General features: G+C 37.8%; 2 protein-coding genes across 4 annotated transcripts in view; one reads left to right on the top strand and one right to left on the bottom strand.

Annotated features, from left to right (window-relative positions):
- LOC128992205 (uncharacterized) overlaps positions 1-12230 on the top strand; it is a 110688-nt gene extending 98458 nt beyond the window's left edge. For both annotated transcript variants that reach the window (XM_054415790.1, XM_054415709.1), the window contains exons 3-4: positions 6538-6689; positions 9743-12230. In XM_054415790.1, coding sequence (XP_054271765.1) covers positions 6538-6689; positions 9743-10049 — 459 coding nt within the window. In that variant the 3' untranslated portion in view covers positions 10050-12230. The remainder of the gene's footprint in view (positions 1-6537; positions 6690-9742) is intronic.
- Positions 12231-14769: 2539 nt separating this feature from the next.
- LOC128992339 (C-factor-like) overlaps positions 14770-17506 on the bottom strand; it is a 76527-nt gene continuing 73790 nt past the window's right edge. For both annotated transcript variants that reach the window (XM_054415995.1, XM_054415914.1), the window contains exon 6: positions 14770-15166. In XM_054415995.1, the coding sequence (XP_054271970.1) occupies positions 14942-15166 (225 nt within the window). In that variant the 3' untranslated portion in view covers positions 14770-14941. The remainder of the gene's footprint in view (positions 15167-17506) is intronic.

Consider the following 17506-nt stretch of genomic DNA (forward strand, 5'->3'; position numbering starts at 1 on the left):
AAAGGGGTTGTGTGTCACAACTGAACCATTTGTATGTATATATTTAAGTTTAGTACTTAATTTTATTTCAAAATAAATGTAATTTTATTAGTTAATACTTGGCCAATGCAAAAATCTTTGTTAATCTAGCTGAATAAAGAAAGGAGTTTGGTATAAAACATTACAATGTTCGCAAGTTTCGCTTACATTCATCCGTTAGTTGTCAAGCTGTTTAGGCCTAGAAGTGTACTACAGTATCATGGCACATGCAAGGGTCTGTAGGCAGGACACAGGCGGGTCGGGAGCGTAATCTTTCTCGGATCTAGGCTTGTCTCTGACTCTGACATGTAGCCTAGCACATGTGCCTACAAGTGGACAGGCCAAGTCACAAAACTTATCACTATCACTTCAGGCGACGTTGAGGTGTGCACTGTGCAGTACTGCTACAGTGTTACACCGGAGGGTCTACGTGTCGTATTTCAAACTCGTTGCTGTTCTCAACAAAATAGAATTAAAATTACACACCGAATTTCTAATTATTTAAATACATAGGTAGTACATTTAGATATCTATTTTATTGGGTACAGCTCCACAATACAATATACAAAGTCAGTTTTCATCGCCTTAAAAAGAGGCTAGTTTTTATTTCTAGCTACTGTATGTGGGCTCCGACCCGCGCTGTAAGTGGGTTAGGGTAAAAACACAGTGGAGCAGGGCAGGTAGCTGGTAGCCTGGCTGGTCGCTTACTCGCTTACTGCTGGTTACCTGGAGGGTAGCTGGGACATACACACAGTGGCGCTCAATACAGTCGCTTGTCAGCCGCCGATACTAATATTATCACTTATAATATTAGTGATATAGGATAAACTTTTGTTTGAATCCTAGTTCATTCGCTATTTCATTCTACAGATCGTCGAGTACGTGACGTTTATGGTGGTCCGGATGGGCTTGTTTCCACAATGGCACACGGATAATAACCTCTGATATTAATTTGTCTACGTCCATTATTTTATTTTATGTAAACAAAACAACTTCCAAATAAATCAACTAAAACAAACAACACTCCGTATACAAAGTATGCTCAGTGAAAGATCCCACGTGGAACTTGCGAACTGGAGAGAACACGTGGCTGTCTAGTTCTGCTATTTGCGCATGCCCCAGTCGAGCCATCCCCGCTTGAAGCTCCCAAACAATCGACTTGGCAATTCTTCTAGCTTGCCGCCTAGCTTACTGCTACCCTCTCGGCTACCAGCTAGGCGCGACTGTGTGCGTACCCATAACAACGCGTGCTTTAATTCTACGTCGCAGTAAGCGATTAAGCGACCCGCCAGGCTACCAGCTACCTGCCCTGCTCCACTGTGTTTTTACCCTTAAGACTTACACTGGACGCGGCGGGCGTGAGGCGTGACACAGTAGCCAGGAACTGTGCGATAAATCAATGCGGACGCTCCGCGTTTCGCGGCCTTCGCTACGTTGCAGAGAGGTCCAAAGTATTGTTTTATTTTTTATTTCGATTCAAACAATGTTCAATTATCTACGGTAATAAATATTGACAATACAATATCTTAATCGTTACGCTTATGTATCTTCTAGTAGAGTTCTTAGTAGAGTTCTTTTATATTTTATCTTTGTACATTTCATTATAAACTTGACTATTCCAATGCAATGTAATTTTGTAATTCTGGAATAAAGAACTTATGACTTATGACTTCTGTGGTTAAATATGGGCTATATATTAAAGGGTTACTATTAAAGGTTAATAAGAGGAAAAACACTGTACAATGTTTTTGTAGAAAGTTTTTTTATCAACTGTTAATAGTATAGGATAAAAGAAATACGTCTGCCGAATTTAACCAAAATATATCCATTAACAAGCAAACTACAAACGTTTTTCCCCGTAAGAATAACATAATGGCATTTTAAATGTAGGCATATACTATTAACTCTCTCCGTAACCTTTAAATCGTAGCCTCTTGTCTGTATATAGCCCATATTAAGCCACAGAAGATATGTGGGCGTAGGGGAAAATATTGTATTGTCAATATTTATTAGATAATACTGAAGACGGAGAAAGGCATACACGTAACGTATTTTTGCAATCAGTCTTGGTGGCAAGAATGTTTGATTTTTCAAAATAGGCTTTACATTTTTATTACATTTAATTTATCTTAGTACAAACAATGCTGTCGTCTCTATATTTTTCAACATTGTTTCAAATTATTTTATTTACTTGGGTAGAGTCAACTACCTAGAGATTGGGTGATACTGACTTATGACTTTACTTATGAGGACTGAAGTGTTTTTTTGAAAGTGAATGCTCGACCTGTATATATTGCAGAGTACTTAGTCTAGTCGAATTCTTCCCCCTCGTAAATTCTTGTAGCCTGTAGAGTTTTTCGCAAGAGCCATGGGCAACCATATTGTTCAAGCAAAGGTGCAATATATCGCGGTACGTCGGCGTCGACATTCGGAACATATCGGCTGGCAGGGAGTGGCCCTCTCCTTAACCATAAATTGATAAGTAAGTTAAACGCTGTTCGAGAAAGTCTGAGCTCAGAACAATACCGCCGCGCCGTGCTGAGTTGTATAATCCGAGGTAGGAGCCTACACCTACTATCTCACATAGGGCGCTTACTTGTCGTTGAAAAAAATAGGTCTAGTAATTACTACTGTAAAAAAACAGTACCTTAATCTATAATAGTGTAGGTACATTAAAAAAAGCATACATTAGATTAGAATAGCTACCAAGGTGCGTATAATGTTATATATTTTTCAAATTGAAGAAGAGTGCGCAATGGATTATATACATGTCTGTTTTAACTTGAAACTAGTAAACAATAATAATTGTTAAACCTTCAAACATTTTAATGTTTTTTTCTAGCTTTTATTGCACATATTAAACATTCACGCAAGATCACATAATTTCGTCCCCTATATTCTATTATGAGCAATGTCTGTTTGTCTGTCTGTCTGCATTATATATCTCGAAATCCAGCAGAAGGATTTTGACTAAATTTTGGAATTATTGGAATTAGGGGCTTATAGCCCTAAAGCGTGATTGGTGACAGCCACTACCTCAGGAAAATTCATATTTCGCTACACAACTCATTTGAAAATTTAAAAAAATAGCATTGGCCTTATTGGTTGCCAAGTAACTATGTTGGTTGAACAAAATAACAAGTAAAAAGTAAACAAAATACTTGAAACATGTGTTTATAACAAGCCATCCACAGTACTAGCAAATTATCTATTCTATATATAATTCAGCTTTTAAAATCGTTGTACAACTAAATATGGAGTTCTACTGGACCGATTTTATTAATTAAATATAATTCAGTTTTTAAAATCTTTGTACAACTAAATATGGAGTTCTACTGGACCGATTTTATTAATTAATGGGTCGTTGGAAAGCTTAATTCGTGTAGATTTGCAAATAGTTATGAACGTTTTTTTTTTTATGATTTATGGTCAAAATAAAAAAAAAACATGTTTTCCATAAGAAATACATTGAAAACGGTGTTTTTCACACTTTTTATTTGGGTGAGACTTTTGGCTGCCTTTTTTGAGTGTTTTCAAGAATTGTATGGTATCAATTTGTAGGAAATTTTATTCTCTTTCAGAATATCACCTTCCACTTTGGTCGATTTCCTCACCATTTAAAAGTTATTTGCAAAAACGTTAATCAACCTCCCAATTTATAGTGGTGAGAAAATACTGAATTAAATATGTTGTTGTTAAACTTTCTACAGTTAAATATACAGTTTTACTGAACCAATTTAATTAACTAATAGGTCATTGGAAAGCCTAATTCGTGTAGATTTGCAAATAATTATAAAAGTTAGTTTTTTTCAAGATTTACTTGGTGAAACCCGTCAAAGTCTGACAGTTGCTGTTGAGGTTGCAAGCAAGACCGTTTGACTGCTCAATTTTTTTTTAAATTGGGATCGTGATTTAGCAGTGTGCTTTAGGTACGTCCGATATTAATAATCAATAAGTCAATAAGGGAAGCTAGCATTTCACTGAAGGTTCTTAGGTCAAAACAAATAGAATAACGTAATTAGAATTGAGTAAATATATCTAAAACTAAATTCCATATCCAAGATATAATTAAATTTATGTTTTCTGATTGAGCGATACAGTATATCTTTAACTTAACTGATTAAAACTATCAATATCTCAAGTGTAAGCCTTTGAAGTATTTTAAAACCACGACATATAAAATAACTTAAAATAAAATTTGAGTTACGTATCATTGATTGCATTTAAGTACTAAAACGATTATAATTATTGTTGATTCGAGATTCAGCAGTGTGCTTTAGGTAGGATCATTAAGATTGGAATCATAATAATCAATAGCTCAAATGCAAGCTGGTATTTCACTAAAGGTTTTTAGAACTGCTGTAATACATCTTTAATTGAAGTAAAAAATCTAATTTATATTTTTTCGTTGAGTAATACCTTTTGACTATTAATACAGCAGTATCCAATAGTCAATGGTAATACATTAGATAAATTAATAATGATGCTTGATGACAAATGTGCTTGCATAGCTTTATTTTAAGACCAAAATCTTGAAAATCGGTCGGGTAGAAGATAACCCGACTCGGAAAAGAAAAACCAATAATTTTTATAGGTGGCAATAATTTGTTTACCAGTATGCATAATCTAAACATACGAAACATGTGTTAATAATTTAACAGCTTATTGTTATTTAATTTATTTTTCTTTGATTAAATGTTGTTGTTAACAATTTGCATATGTGTTTTAAGTGAGTTCGTTATGTTAAGAATGTGATTCTAATGTTATGTGCTAATCTGTAGCATCTATCTATATATTAATAGCCAAGCATGTTTCTTTAAAACCTTTTTTCTCAGCTCGTGTGCATCGTAGGGAAAATCTACGCATACTGTTAGAAAGCTATTTTCCTGTAGGTGTGCAGAATCCCTTTATAAATTAAAATAGGCTCAAAAATAAGCACAAAAAATGAATTTAAAATTTTGAAAAATTTAACATGGATATTATGAGTTGCCATGCTGGTGACGAAATAACAACGAAATATAAACAGAAAATCAAAACAAATGGAAGAAACTCCAATCACATGTTCTATTCAAAGTGTGGAATGAAAATAAAGAAGTCTGTACATTAAATATTTTTGGTCGAGTTTCGACCACTGGACGACCTCTAGTTAATATTAGTGTGTAAAGTGGTATACGGATTTCACAACCATTATTGAGACCGTTGTATTTGACCACAAAGGGCTCTGTTGCTAGTAAAATATAGTACAAAGTGATAATCATCAGTTGATGTATCTATTGAGCAAAGATTACATTGAAGATTACTCAATATAGGGGGTAAAATTCCAAAACATTGTAAATTTAAAATTCCCTTGTTATTCTTATGGAGAATAAGTAGACTGTTGTAGTTTGCTTATTTATGAACATATTTTGATCAAATTTAGAAATTTATTACTAAACTATTAACATAAAAAAAACACACTTTTACCCACCCTGTTACAGCAAACCTAAGTAGGCTTACTCGTTAAACTAATTATATTTAAATAGGGAATAAATGTGATATTTTTAAGGAGACATTATTTTAATGTAAATCCAATCAGGCAAATGGAAATTGGCTTAGTCTGCAGGTTTGCTGCGGCGGGGGTATTTTATATAATTTGGACAGCTGTATTCATAATAAATTGAAATCCCACTGTAAATAAAATAATAAAAAGCGAACATTAGCTGTAAAAACGTGAATTTCCTTTATATTGCTTTTACAATCAAAATAAACTATATTGAGCCATATGGCTCGGTCCCCGATACTGGTTATATAATATACTGTAGTTAAATCAAACCTTCTCAATAAAATCCTATGTACTGTACATATAATGTAGTATACATTATTTGCGGAAACGATTAAAACGCTGTGGACAAGATTTTTGGGCGTTCTATCTAAATTTGTCTGGCAAAGGAAACATTTCCACAATATGGATATGATGCTTAGGAGGTTAACTACTGTTCAGAGATGACCATCTTGGCTGATCAAGGTCAGAGTTAGTCTCAAGGTAGATTAGTCCATAGATACTGACAGGAATATGCAGCAAGGTTATACAGTCTGGTCGCATCTCTGATTACAGTTTAAGATTCGTATGATACTTAAGTCCAGGCAATTTATTTTGATTCTGTTTCCATCCAGAATAGGGTTAGATTGGCTCAATTTAAAATATTAGTCATATTAATCTTTATTTAATTTTGTTAAACCATGTTTGTTAACATTTGTTATAGAAATTATACAAGGTAAATAGAGAATTTTAAAATTTCAAACAGTCAACAACACTCCTCTATAGCGACTTACTTAAAAAAAATAATTGCAGAGTTCTTGAAGCTGGAATAATACACAAATAAAAAAAAGATTACAGTCATAAACTTAGCAAATATGCAATATAAAACAAGAGCAAATCTGAAGTGTTTACAATTCACTAAGTTAAAAAGACCACTTTTTCATACTCGATCAACTCGGAACAATGACTTGTTCTATGATACTGTTGTTTTCTTTTGGCAGGCGGAGCAAGATGCAATGCACCACATAGTGACGATACATAGAGGAGACTCGACAATAGAGAAACCCCCGGACTATGACACGGTGACTGGGGCCGCGCCTCCTAGTTATGAGGATGCCATCAAACTCAACCCCGCACACCTGCTGCATGACAGGTCGGTCCTACAGTAGGAGAGCACATACCACTGTAGCAATGTTACAATGGTAGAATTTATGGCTAATCAAATTTTGATAAGTACATTTTTTGGCAATGACGAAAAAACTGTTTTCATTCCATTTGCCACAAGTGAAAAGAATAAGGACATAATCCATAGTTCAGGGGTCTCACACTACAGGCTGGCCACCTGTGTGTAAAGACACTTTCCCTCCTCGCCCTAAAAACAAATGAGATATAAAATCGAATGACTATCAATTGTAAATGTTAATATAAGTACAAAATGTCTTACTTGTTTATTAATTCTTCCCAAACAAAATCTAAGGCTTGCTATTTTCCTTATATTATACGTCCACTTGTTGGCAATGATTATATTCTGATACCTCTTACCCAAACTATTTATAACTTGAAATAAGATTGTGTATTGGTATAAAAAAATTACTCTTGAATGTGTTTTGGTTTTTTAGTTAAAGAAAACACCTTTTGATATACATCATATCTCAGGTTTAAGAATATCGCCACATAGGCATTCAGGTTTTCAATCAATTCAGCTCATAAATAATTTGTATATAACTTTACTTTATAACTTTACTTAATGTAGCTGTTGGTGTTCCTTGGCTGGACCCAGTAGCTCAGTGGTAGCTGTTGGTGTTCCTTGGCTGGACGCAGCAGCTCGGTGGTAGCTGTTGGTGTTCTATGGCTGGACCCAGTAGCTCAGTGGTAGCTGTTGGTGTTCTATGGCTGGACCCAGTAGCTCGGTGGTAGCTGTTGGTGTTCCTTGGCTGGACCCAGTAGCTCGGTGGTAGCTGTTGGGGTTCCTTGGCTGGACCCAGTAGCTCGGTGGTAGCTGTTGGTGTTCTATGGCTGGACCCAGTAGCTCGGTGGTAGCTGTTGGTGTTCCTTGGCTGGACGCAGCAGCTCGGTGGTAGCTGTTGGTGTTCCTTGGCTGGACACGGTAGCTCAGTGGAAGGCTCTGTTTGTGTTTCTTGGTGGGACACAGTAGCTTGGTGGTAGCTGTTGGTGTTCTATGGCTGGACCCAGTAGCTCGGTGGTAGCTGTTGGTGTTCCTTGGCTGGACGCAGCAGCTCGGTGGTAGCTGTTGGTGTTCTATGGCTGGACCCAGTAGCTCGGTGGTAGCTGTTGGTGTTCCTTGGCTGGACGCAGCAGCTCGGTGGTAGCTATTGGTGTTCTATGGCTGGACCCAGTAGCTCGGTGGTAGCTGTTGGTGTTCTATGGCTGGACCCAGTAGCTCGGTGGTAGCTGTTGGTGTTCCTTGGCTGGACACAGCAGCTCAGTGGTAGCTGTTGGTGTTCTATGGCTGGACCCAGTAGCTCGGTGGTAGCTGTTGGTGTTCTATGGCTGGACGCAGCAGCTCGGTGGTAGCTGTTGGTGTTCTATGGCTGGACCCAGTAGCTCGGTGGTAGCTGTTGGTGTTCTATGGCTGGACCCAGTAGCTCGGTGGTAGCTGTTGGTGTTCCTTGGCTGGACACAGCAGCTCAGTGGTAGCTGTTGGTGTTCTATGGCTGGACCCAGTAGCTCGGTGGTAGCTGTTGGTGTTCTATGGCTGGACCCAGTAGCTCGGTGGTAGCTGTTGGTGTTCCTTGGCTGGACGCAGCAGCTCAGTGGTAGCTGTTGGTGTTCTATGGCTGGACCCAGTAGCTCGGTGGTAGCTGTTGGTGTTCCTTGGCTGGACGCAGCAGCTCGGTGGTAGCTGTTGGTGTTCCTTGGCTGGACACGGTAGCTCAGTGGTAGGCTCTGTTTGTGTTTCTTGGTGGGACACAGTAGCTCGGTGGTAGCTGTTGGTGTTCTATGGCTGGACCCAGTAGCTCGGTGGTAGCTGTTGGTGTTCCTTGGCTGGACGCAGCAGCTCGGTGGTAGCTGTTGGTGTTCTATGGCTGGACCCAGTAGCTCGGTGGTAGCTGTTGGTGGTCCTTGGCTGGACGCAGCAGCTCTGTGGTAGCGGTTGGTGTTCTATGGCTGGACCCAGTAGCTCGGTGGTAGCTGTTGGTGTTCTATGGCTGGACCCAGTAGCTCGGTGACCTAGCTGTTGGTGTTCCTTGGCTGGACACAGCAGCTCAGTGGTAGCTGTTGGTGTTCTATGGCTGGACCCAGTAGCTCGGTGGTAGCTGTTGGTGTTCTATGGCTGGACCCAGTAGCTCGGTGGTAGCTGTTGGTGTTCCTTGGCTGGACGCGGCAGCTCAGTGGTAGCTGTTGGTGTTCTATGGCTGGACCCAGTAGCTCGGTGGTAGCTGTTGGTGTTCCTTGGCTGGACGCAGCAGCTCGGTGGTAGCTGTTGGTGTTCTATGGCTGGACCCAGTAGCTCAGTGGTAGCTGTTGGTGTTCTATGGCTGGACCCAGTAGCTCAGTGGTAGCTGTTGGTGTTCTATGGCTGGACCCAGTAGCTCGGTGGTAGCTGTTGGGGTTCCTTGGCTGGACGCAGCAGCTCAGTGGTAGCTGTTGGTGTTCTATGGCTGGACCCAGTAGCTCGGTGGTAGCTGTTGGTGTTCCTTGGCTGGACGCAGCAGCTCGGTGGTAGCTGTTGGTGTTCCTTGGCTGGACGCAGCAGCTCGGTGGTAGCTGTTGGTGTTCCTTGGCTGGACACGGTAGCTCAGTGGTAGGCTCTGTTTGTATTTCTTGGTGGGACACAGTAGCTCAGTGGTAGCTGTTGGTGTTCTATGGCTGGACACAGTAGCTCGGTGGTAGCTGTTGGTGTTCTATGGCTGGACCCAGTAGCTCAGTGGTAGCTGTTGGTGTTCTATGGCTGGACACAGTAGCTCTGTGGTAGTGTCCATGCCAAACATTGCTGATTCAAGAACTTGGTTTGCCTGTGTGACATATACCCTCCCTGTCTTCAGACCAACAAGTCTATGGTGACAAACAGTTGAGGTCCATTAATAAAGCACAATAAATAACAAATGTGCCTTAAACCATTGTGCAATGGGCATACTGTACAAGCAAATAGTAATTTGGATTTTGTTTATTTAACATGACATACGTAGGTTTGGTTTGATGGTGTGATATCTATTGTTATAACAGTTGTTTTTTGGTTTTCAGCACTAGAGGTGTAGAGGTGGTCTTAAAACCTGAGCAAGAGGGGCAATCAACCAGCACTGGATCTTCAACAGAGCCCGTCATAGTCAGCCACTCATCTGAGTGTCAAGTAGATGTCAGCAAAGTGGAGAGTAGCAGTTCTGATGAGGGCTCCTCCACAGACAACTTTGGAACCAAAGTACTAAGGATAAGTAGAAAGTTTCTCCAGCGCTCAAGAAGTTCTCAAGATGTTGAAAGTGAGTGTAGACCTACAGAGACTTCAGACAACACTGCCAATCAGTCACTCGACGTTGACGTTTCCATAAGATGAACCAGACTGATACTCGGTTCAGTTAATCCTACCACTGGTCATAAGTTCAGTGTTCCTTGTGATATAGTCATTAGTCATAACTTTAGATGGAAGCCCGGGAGAAAACCTCATCTAACTGAATGATAACACTATGTCTTCAGTAAAAACAATTGAGATTACTGACTTTAGATTATCAAACAATTTTATAGGCTTTTTTGAATGTGAGACTAGTTAAATTAATTTAATAGATATATACTGAGACGTAAAACAACAAATAATAATGTAGTGAAGACAAAGAAGAAAAGTAATAAAAAATTACAATGAAGTGTTGACAATGGATACCCCCTGAAGAAGAAGATTTACCTTGAAACCCTTTTTGAAGAAATTGAGGTTTTAGCCACGGTTAAACTTCTCTGAGACTATACCTCAAGATATAGCCTGACATTAATTCAAAACAACAAAATCTCAAATCTGTAACCACAATGTTATTTTGGATATCAGACCATACATATATGCCAAGAAGACTTGCTTTACTTTCAAGGTTGATAGCTCTAGTATTGTTCTAAAATATTTTATAATTTCCCAATTGATAGTGAAGACTCCAGGTTTTATTTACAAATTATTATTAGACTAATCCTGATTCAAACTTAGACATACATTATTTTGAACAATTTATGACCAAGGCTGGTAAAACTAAAGAAGGTTTCAAGCTAAATTCACCTAACTTTTTAAATATTTACCCATCATAGAATTAATTTATTAAGCCTAGTTGCTATTGAAATACATTTTTGATTGATGTTTTATAACTATCAAATTTAGCTTGAATAGAAACTTACATGTTTTATATAGGCTAACTGTTAGAAGCTTAGAGGGTACTAACATGCTGAAAGTGGCAAATACATCACTTTGTCTCCAGTAATGTTATCGTTATGGAGAACTAGCAGAAAAGGAGAGTGCCCGGGGTTGGTGTATTGTAAATTGTTTGATTAAACATTCACTTTAGTACAGATGAATAATTGTAAATTATTTCATCTATGCTATTAGCAAACCTATGAAATGTTATTCAAAAAAATGTTGTGTCTTACTTGATGCAACCAAAGTTAAACACTCTTGTATCGTATTTGTAATCTAATTGGAATGTAAATTTATGTAGATAACAAATATTTTCTGATGACAATTAAATATGCAAATTCTCTTGGTATGTTTAACTGGTACAATTTATAATATATTTTAAGACATTGACTATAGCAAAAATTACATTACCTTTATACATAATGTATCATAATTATATTAATATTATAATGCTATCTAAATTGTATTATAATTTCTTGTTATATTATAATATTACTACATTACCTCTTTAAAACTAGTCAAAATTTTGAGTATTCTTCGGGTGGTTTGAATAGTACAAGAAAGAATGTGAGTGAGATCTTGATGAGTTAACAATTATACAGCAATTTCTAACCAAGGCTATATTAGAATAATTATTACTAGTTTTTGGTTCATTAAAATTTCAAAATGTTATTAATTTTGGAACTCAACTATTACTTCTCGTGAAAAAAATGAGTTTGGTACCTATTACATACATTTCCACATTTCCATGTATTGTCTTGAGCCCAGTAAAGTTACACCGAAAGGGGTCTTAAAAATTGACATTTCCAGTTTTGAAATATCGGAATAATTATTGGTATTTGTAAGTCACTTATAGTAAATTAAATTTCACTTAGCCTATAAGATAGTGTTGACATATGATAGATCCCAACCAATGTAACTACTTTTGTTAGTATCGGTAATTCATAAAATGTACACCATTAAAAAAGTTGATTATCACTTACAAAATTAATTAGGTAGTCTTTCTTCTGCTTTCTTTAAATATACTAAAGCTGAAATGCTGTAACATTATCAAAAATTAAATATTTTGGGAGGCATACATCATATTCTACATATACTGTAAAATACAGTAGAACCAATTCTATTCACTAGCTTATGTTTGATTGATTTTGAAATTAATTTTTTAGCTGTAATCAATTAAGTTAATAACGTTGCCCTAGTCAGCCAACCACAGCTCATAAGCTGGGATAGTGTGGCATGAGTTTTTCTTGTCAATTTAGGCTGAGTCTACAATTATTCTGTATTTAAGGTATTCATGTACAGAATACGCTTACACAGTTGGAAATAATAAAGTTTTACATTTTTGGTATACTTCAGCTGTATATTCTTGTTACCCCTCAAAGCTTACTAACCTGTTTATAAAATAGACACTAAGAATAATTTACTTAAAACTTGTACAGATCAATATATTTTATCTCATACATTTTATCATTAACTTTGCGTATGCCTCACCATAGGACCATCGTAGGCAGTTTACAACAGAGCGTTTGTTGTAACTGCTTGCCATCTTTGGAACGATCTCCCTTTAGCTATTAAATCCCTCGATAGTCGTTCCCGGTTTGTGGCAGCAATAAAAAATCTCTATTTTGAACGCATGGCCATGGTAGGTTTGTCCTAGGGGCTTGTGCGCATGGGGGTCGCTGACTTGTATGTGTGTGTGTGTGTGAGTGTGTGTGTGTAAGTATTTTTAAAATTTACAGATTTTGTTTTTAATTTCCATATCTATGATTTCTGTTTTGTTTTATTGTATAAACTGATTCTGTTAAAATATTTATATCATATTTTAAAGTACAAGTTAAGTGTTAGAAACCTGCCTGTGTAATGATTTTTCTTTTCATTTCATTTTATCATTGTGTTAAGTTGAGCAATATATATTAACTCTGACTTCCTGTACTAAAAGCCGCGTCCCCACTAGAAGTGAATACAAATGCGTGGCAAGTTAAGATGGACACGATGCAACTGCAACTGCAATATAGGCCTAATGAATCTGGGCTCCGGCCACAGCATGTAGCCAATTATGTACTGTAGAGTTGAACGGTTGATCACTCTTGGTCAGTCTTGGTAAAACATTGAAAGGTATTGTGTGATACAACATGTACATAAATGTAAATGTAAATAAAGAAAGACTAATGACATTTGGTTATGATAAATATTTTAAAACTATACTCTTTGTATGAAGGGATTATTTTCAAGCTCTCTTCGTCCTATTTTCAAAAATTTGATCTTAATATTGTAAGGTTGTCAAAATAAAGAGTAAGTTTATAACGTCTATACTACTAATTTTTGCGGATTCCGAGTCGTTACCATTTGCCAGGGAGGTTACTGTCAATACGCCATTAAGTGATTTATAACCTCTTCGCTGCCACGATCCATCGACGGCTACAGCAATATCGCTAAATTTGTTATTGAGCTTGACAGCTTCTAAGACTGCCTTTACCGGATTCCTTAGCTACATTAGCAGCAACCAAACCTAAATATTCTTCATGAAAGAAAAATCTGTGGAAGGGCTGTCCTAAATTCAGAACACTGCATAGTTTTTTAGCTGCGATTCTGCCCTTGCCTATCGTACGAAGGCCTAGTGCTAATCTAATATTCAAATCATATAGCTTATAAGCTTTGTCTTCTTTAAGCCTATTAAATAAAACACTTTTACAGTTTTGTAGTATTGTATTCACAATGAGTACACCCTACAGCTACTTCACACCCCAATTTGCAAACTTGACTTTTCCCTAGTTTCAGTGGAGAATTAAAAATTTTACAAGAAGCTACATCATTTAGTTTCCTCAAGAGCATTCAAGTCAATGATGCTATATTCAAACTGTTCACTTTCCTGTTCTCCATACCCCTCTAAACTATTACTGAGTTTTTTTGGAAGAGGAACTAGGCCTTGACTGATCCTTAAGGCCCGTTCACACGGGGCGAGTTTACAAGCTACACGCCAGCGTGTAAGAAGCCGGCAAGTTGGCGAGTGTGCTTGTATTCGTTCACACGGAGCTTGTCCACTCGCCAACTCGCCGACGTGTAGAAAGACGCCGGCGAGTGCGCTTGTAGTCGTCCACACGATGCTTTTTCCACTCGCTCAGTAGCTGGCTTGAACCAAATCCTCCAACATCTTTGAGTAACAAGCGCACAAGCAACTAAAGTAGCGGCACCGTCAACTTTTTCCAGAGCATTTTTACAAGCAGCTTTTGAGCGAGTACGTCGTTCACACTGTGCTATTTTACTAGCTGCGTGTAAAAAAGCCGGCGTGTAGCTTGTAAACTCGCCCCGTGTGAACGGGGCTTTAGGCTTGGATGGGGTTAGGCCTTGATCATTTTTTGGGTTGTACTCATCAGACCTACCGACCAAACGTTTTCGCTCTCTTCTTGAATATTCTTGTACTTCGGGGCATTCTGAGGTAAAAGTAACACTAATAAATAAAAACACTGCAAAAATTAACACTGAAACATTCAACATCTGAGTATATACTTCACAATCACTGAAACAATGTTTTATAACTATGTATTTGGTAAAGAGAAACAACCAACAACAATTACAACAGCAGAGCAGACTGAAAGCTAACAGAAAGGCAGAAGGCTATATTTCAGGTTGGCCAACCCAAGAAAGCAAAATCACAATGCATCAAAATAAGAGGTGTTACTATATAAAGTTATTGTAACTTCTGTGACGCTCGGAGGGCGGGGTGGTTTTTGAAAAAGAAATTGGTGCACCAACCCCCTTTTAATAAACCCTATTTGATACAACAGAAAGTTATAGCCTCTACATTTGATCCACCTGTATATCAAGCAATGGAAACTGTTAAATAACTTATCACATTTGATAGCGGTACTGGTACATAAATAATCATGCGTCAATTATATAACAAGTAAGAGTTTTTATTTATAACCAATATATTTTTATCCCATAAATGCAACAACAAAATAATACAAAAATATATTATTTATAAAATTTATCACAAATATATAACACAACAATAGTTTGCTAAATAAGAATTATTATTGCTTGATGGTCAGAATGTGCATTCACCATGGCAGAGTAGCCCCATCGTGTTGTATGAAAGCACCATTGGTTTTGTCACTTAGGCTGAGGATGACCTTGATCAGTCCTTGGACACTCTGGGAGGTAGTGATAAGAGCGTTGGGGCCTCCCATGTCTGTCTGGACCCATCCAGGGTGCAGCACTAGCACACCGATCCCATCAGGAGACACTTCCTTGCAGATGGTGCGAGCTGCAATGTCCAAAGCAGCCTGCAACAGACGAGGGACCATCCATGTAGATTTCATTCATGTCCTTGTAGTAAATCTGTTTAAGTATTATCACTTCCAGGAGACGTAAAAAAATAAAATATTTACAACAATAACAAAATCTAAAATTGTGCAAAACAATAGTCAGGTCCTTAGTGAACTTGAAAAATATATTTACGGTTAAATTTCCATATGTTAACAAACGTCAAGGGGAGTAAGGCTTCAGGCAGAATCGCAGGAGCATCACAGCAAACCTCAAATGCAAATGAAGCAGTTTAGGGACATTGCAGCATTATTGCCGTGTTCAGTCGACAGGCGCAGGCCCAATTAGACGTGATTTCGATTTGTACCTCAGTTTAGATGGCCTACACAATTAATACAAACAAAATGATCTAAACAAACTACAAGGGACGTTTTTTAAGTAAGGGGAGTTTGTGCGTATTGCTCTGTAGTTTGAGTGTAGCCGCAACTAGGTGGCGCATATGGACTTAAAATACATTAGTTCAAGTTCAAGTGCACATAAAAAACCTGTAAAAATTTTACCAAATAATATGAACACAAACAAAATATAGAACTAGTTTAATTGTAGACTCTTAAGGAAATTAAGGACAAAGGGGAGAATACTTTGTCATAGATGAACACATACAACATACATCTCGCCCTCTATATAATTCTTCGTCATTTCCTATCACTAAAAGAACAATTTAACTGTTAGAAACAACAGTAGCCTAAATAGTAAATACTGTAACTAAATAATAGGAATAAATAATAGATTGCAACCAAACCAACATACCATCTATGAATGCTCCTTAAGTTGAGGTATTCATCAAAGTCAATACATAGCAAACTCATTGCACTAATAACTGGTCAATGTTTCAAGCTGAAGTAACATAATGTTAACTTTAACACAGAGGATACGCGTCCGGTAACCAGACGTGGATTAGGCGTCCGGTAGGGGGTCCCGGAACGCCATTACCACAATGATACGATGTTCAGCCACCAGTGTTCGTGGTGTAGTGGATAGAGTGCTCGGCTGATGTGCGAGAGGTCCCCGGTTCGAAAACCATCGGTATCTTTAACTTTTTGTCACAGATTTTGCTTTGAATGCAATTTCTTCTTAACTGTACATCTTTTGTTAGAATTTTCGGCATTTATAATTTTATGTTATGAAGAGAATTGAACCTTCATTTGATTTTTTTCACTATCAGCAAGTTTGGTTGGTTAGGTTAGGTTATGACAGTAACTGCCGGACGCCTAATCCACGTCCGGTTACCGGTCGCGTATCCTCTGCGTAACTTTAATGGGAAGTTAAATACAGTAAATAGTTGATTATCCTAAACAATTGGGGATTGGAGATGATTGAATATACAGAGTGATTGGTACTCAGTGTGACAATAATTTTTTGGTGTAAGTACAAAGTAAATGCAGTGTGATGATGCATATAAAAGGTTCCATGCTACACCATTGAGCTTTATATCTGCTTATGTACGCTTAACCCCTTAACCGCGACACACGCGTTATTCCGTGGTAGTATTCTGTACATGTATTGCGCCGCACAGAATATCACGTCCAACAGCTTTGTGGCGTTAACCGCGATGCGCGAGTTTAGACGGTTTTGATGTTCTCTGCTGAACATTTATTTCGTTGATACAAGTCTTCTGCTAATTTTTTTCATGGTACATTGACCCTGAGAATTGACAGACCATTTGGTGCTGCACTCAAGTGTACCTTTCTGGAACTACGTCTACGCCACATGTTCTGCAGTACAAAAGGTTGCGCCTGGTAGTTGTTTTTGTCGCGTTGAGATGATAACGTCGGTTCTTCGTGTTGTTAAAACAAAACCATTGTATATATGTATGTATATATGTCTATTTGGATATATATATATATATATATGTGTGTGTGTGTGTGTGTGTGTGTGTGTGTATAACAGAAACCGAGATATATGACACAGAAAGCCTAGGCTTGTCGGGTGTGATTGTTACAGCAATGTATTAGGCGCACTCAAAAGTAGTATAAAAAACCGTTTTTACATATTTTGTGGATCTGGCAATACTCAATTCCCATGAAATTTATCTATGTGTAAGTGACACTGGCAGAATTTCATTTAGAGCTAGTTCACCAAATTTTAGAGGAAACCATTGCAGCTCAGATCCAAAAAGTCAAAAAACCGGATGGTTGTCCTTACCTCGGTCGTACACCACTGAGATTGACACAGTGTCATTTTCCATCATGTTTTTCTTCAATGGAAAAAAGAGTTTCCCTCACGTCAATGCTATGTTTGCCATCATGTCTATTGTCTATTGTCACATTTTGCGACGTGAACCGGTCAGGTGGGAGTCG

Source organism: Macrosteles quadrilineatus, unplaced genomic scaffold (genome assembly GCF_028750875.1).
Source record: "Macrosteles quadrilineatus isolate MER2022 unplaced genomic scaffold, UCM_ALF_1.0 Scaffold_1__1_contigs__length_201487025, whole genome shotgun sequence".
Taxonomy (NCBI): Eukaryota; Metazoa; Arthropoda; class Insecta; order Hemiptera; family Cicadellidae; genus Macrosteles; species Macrosteles quadrilineatus.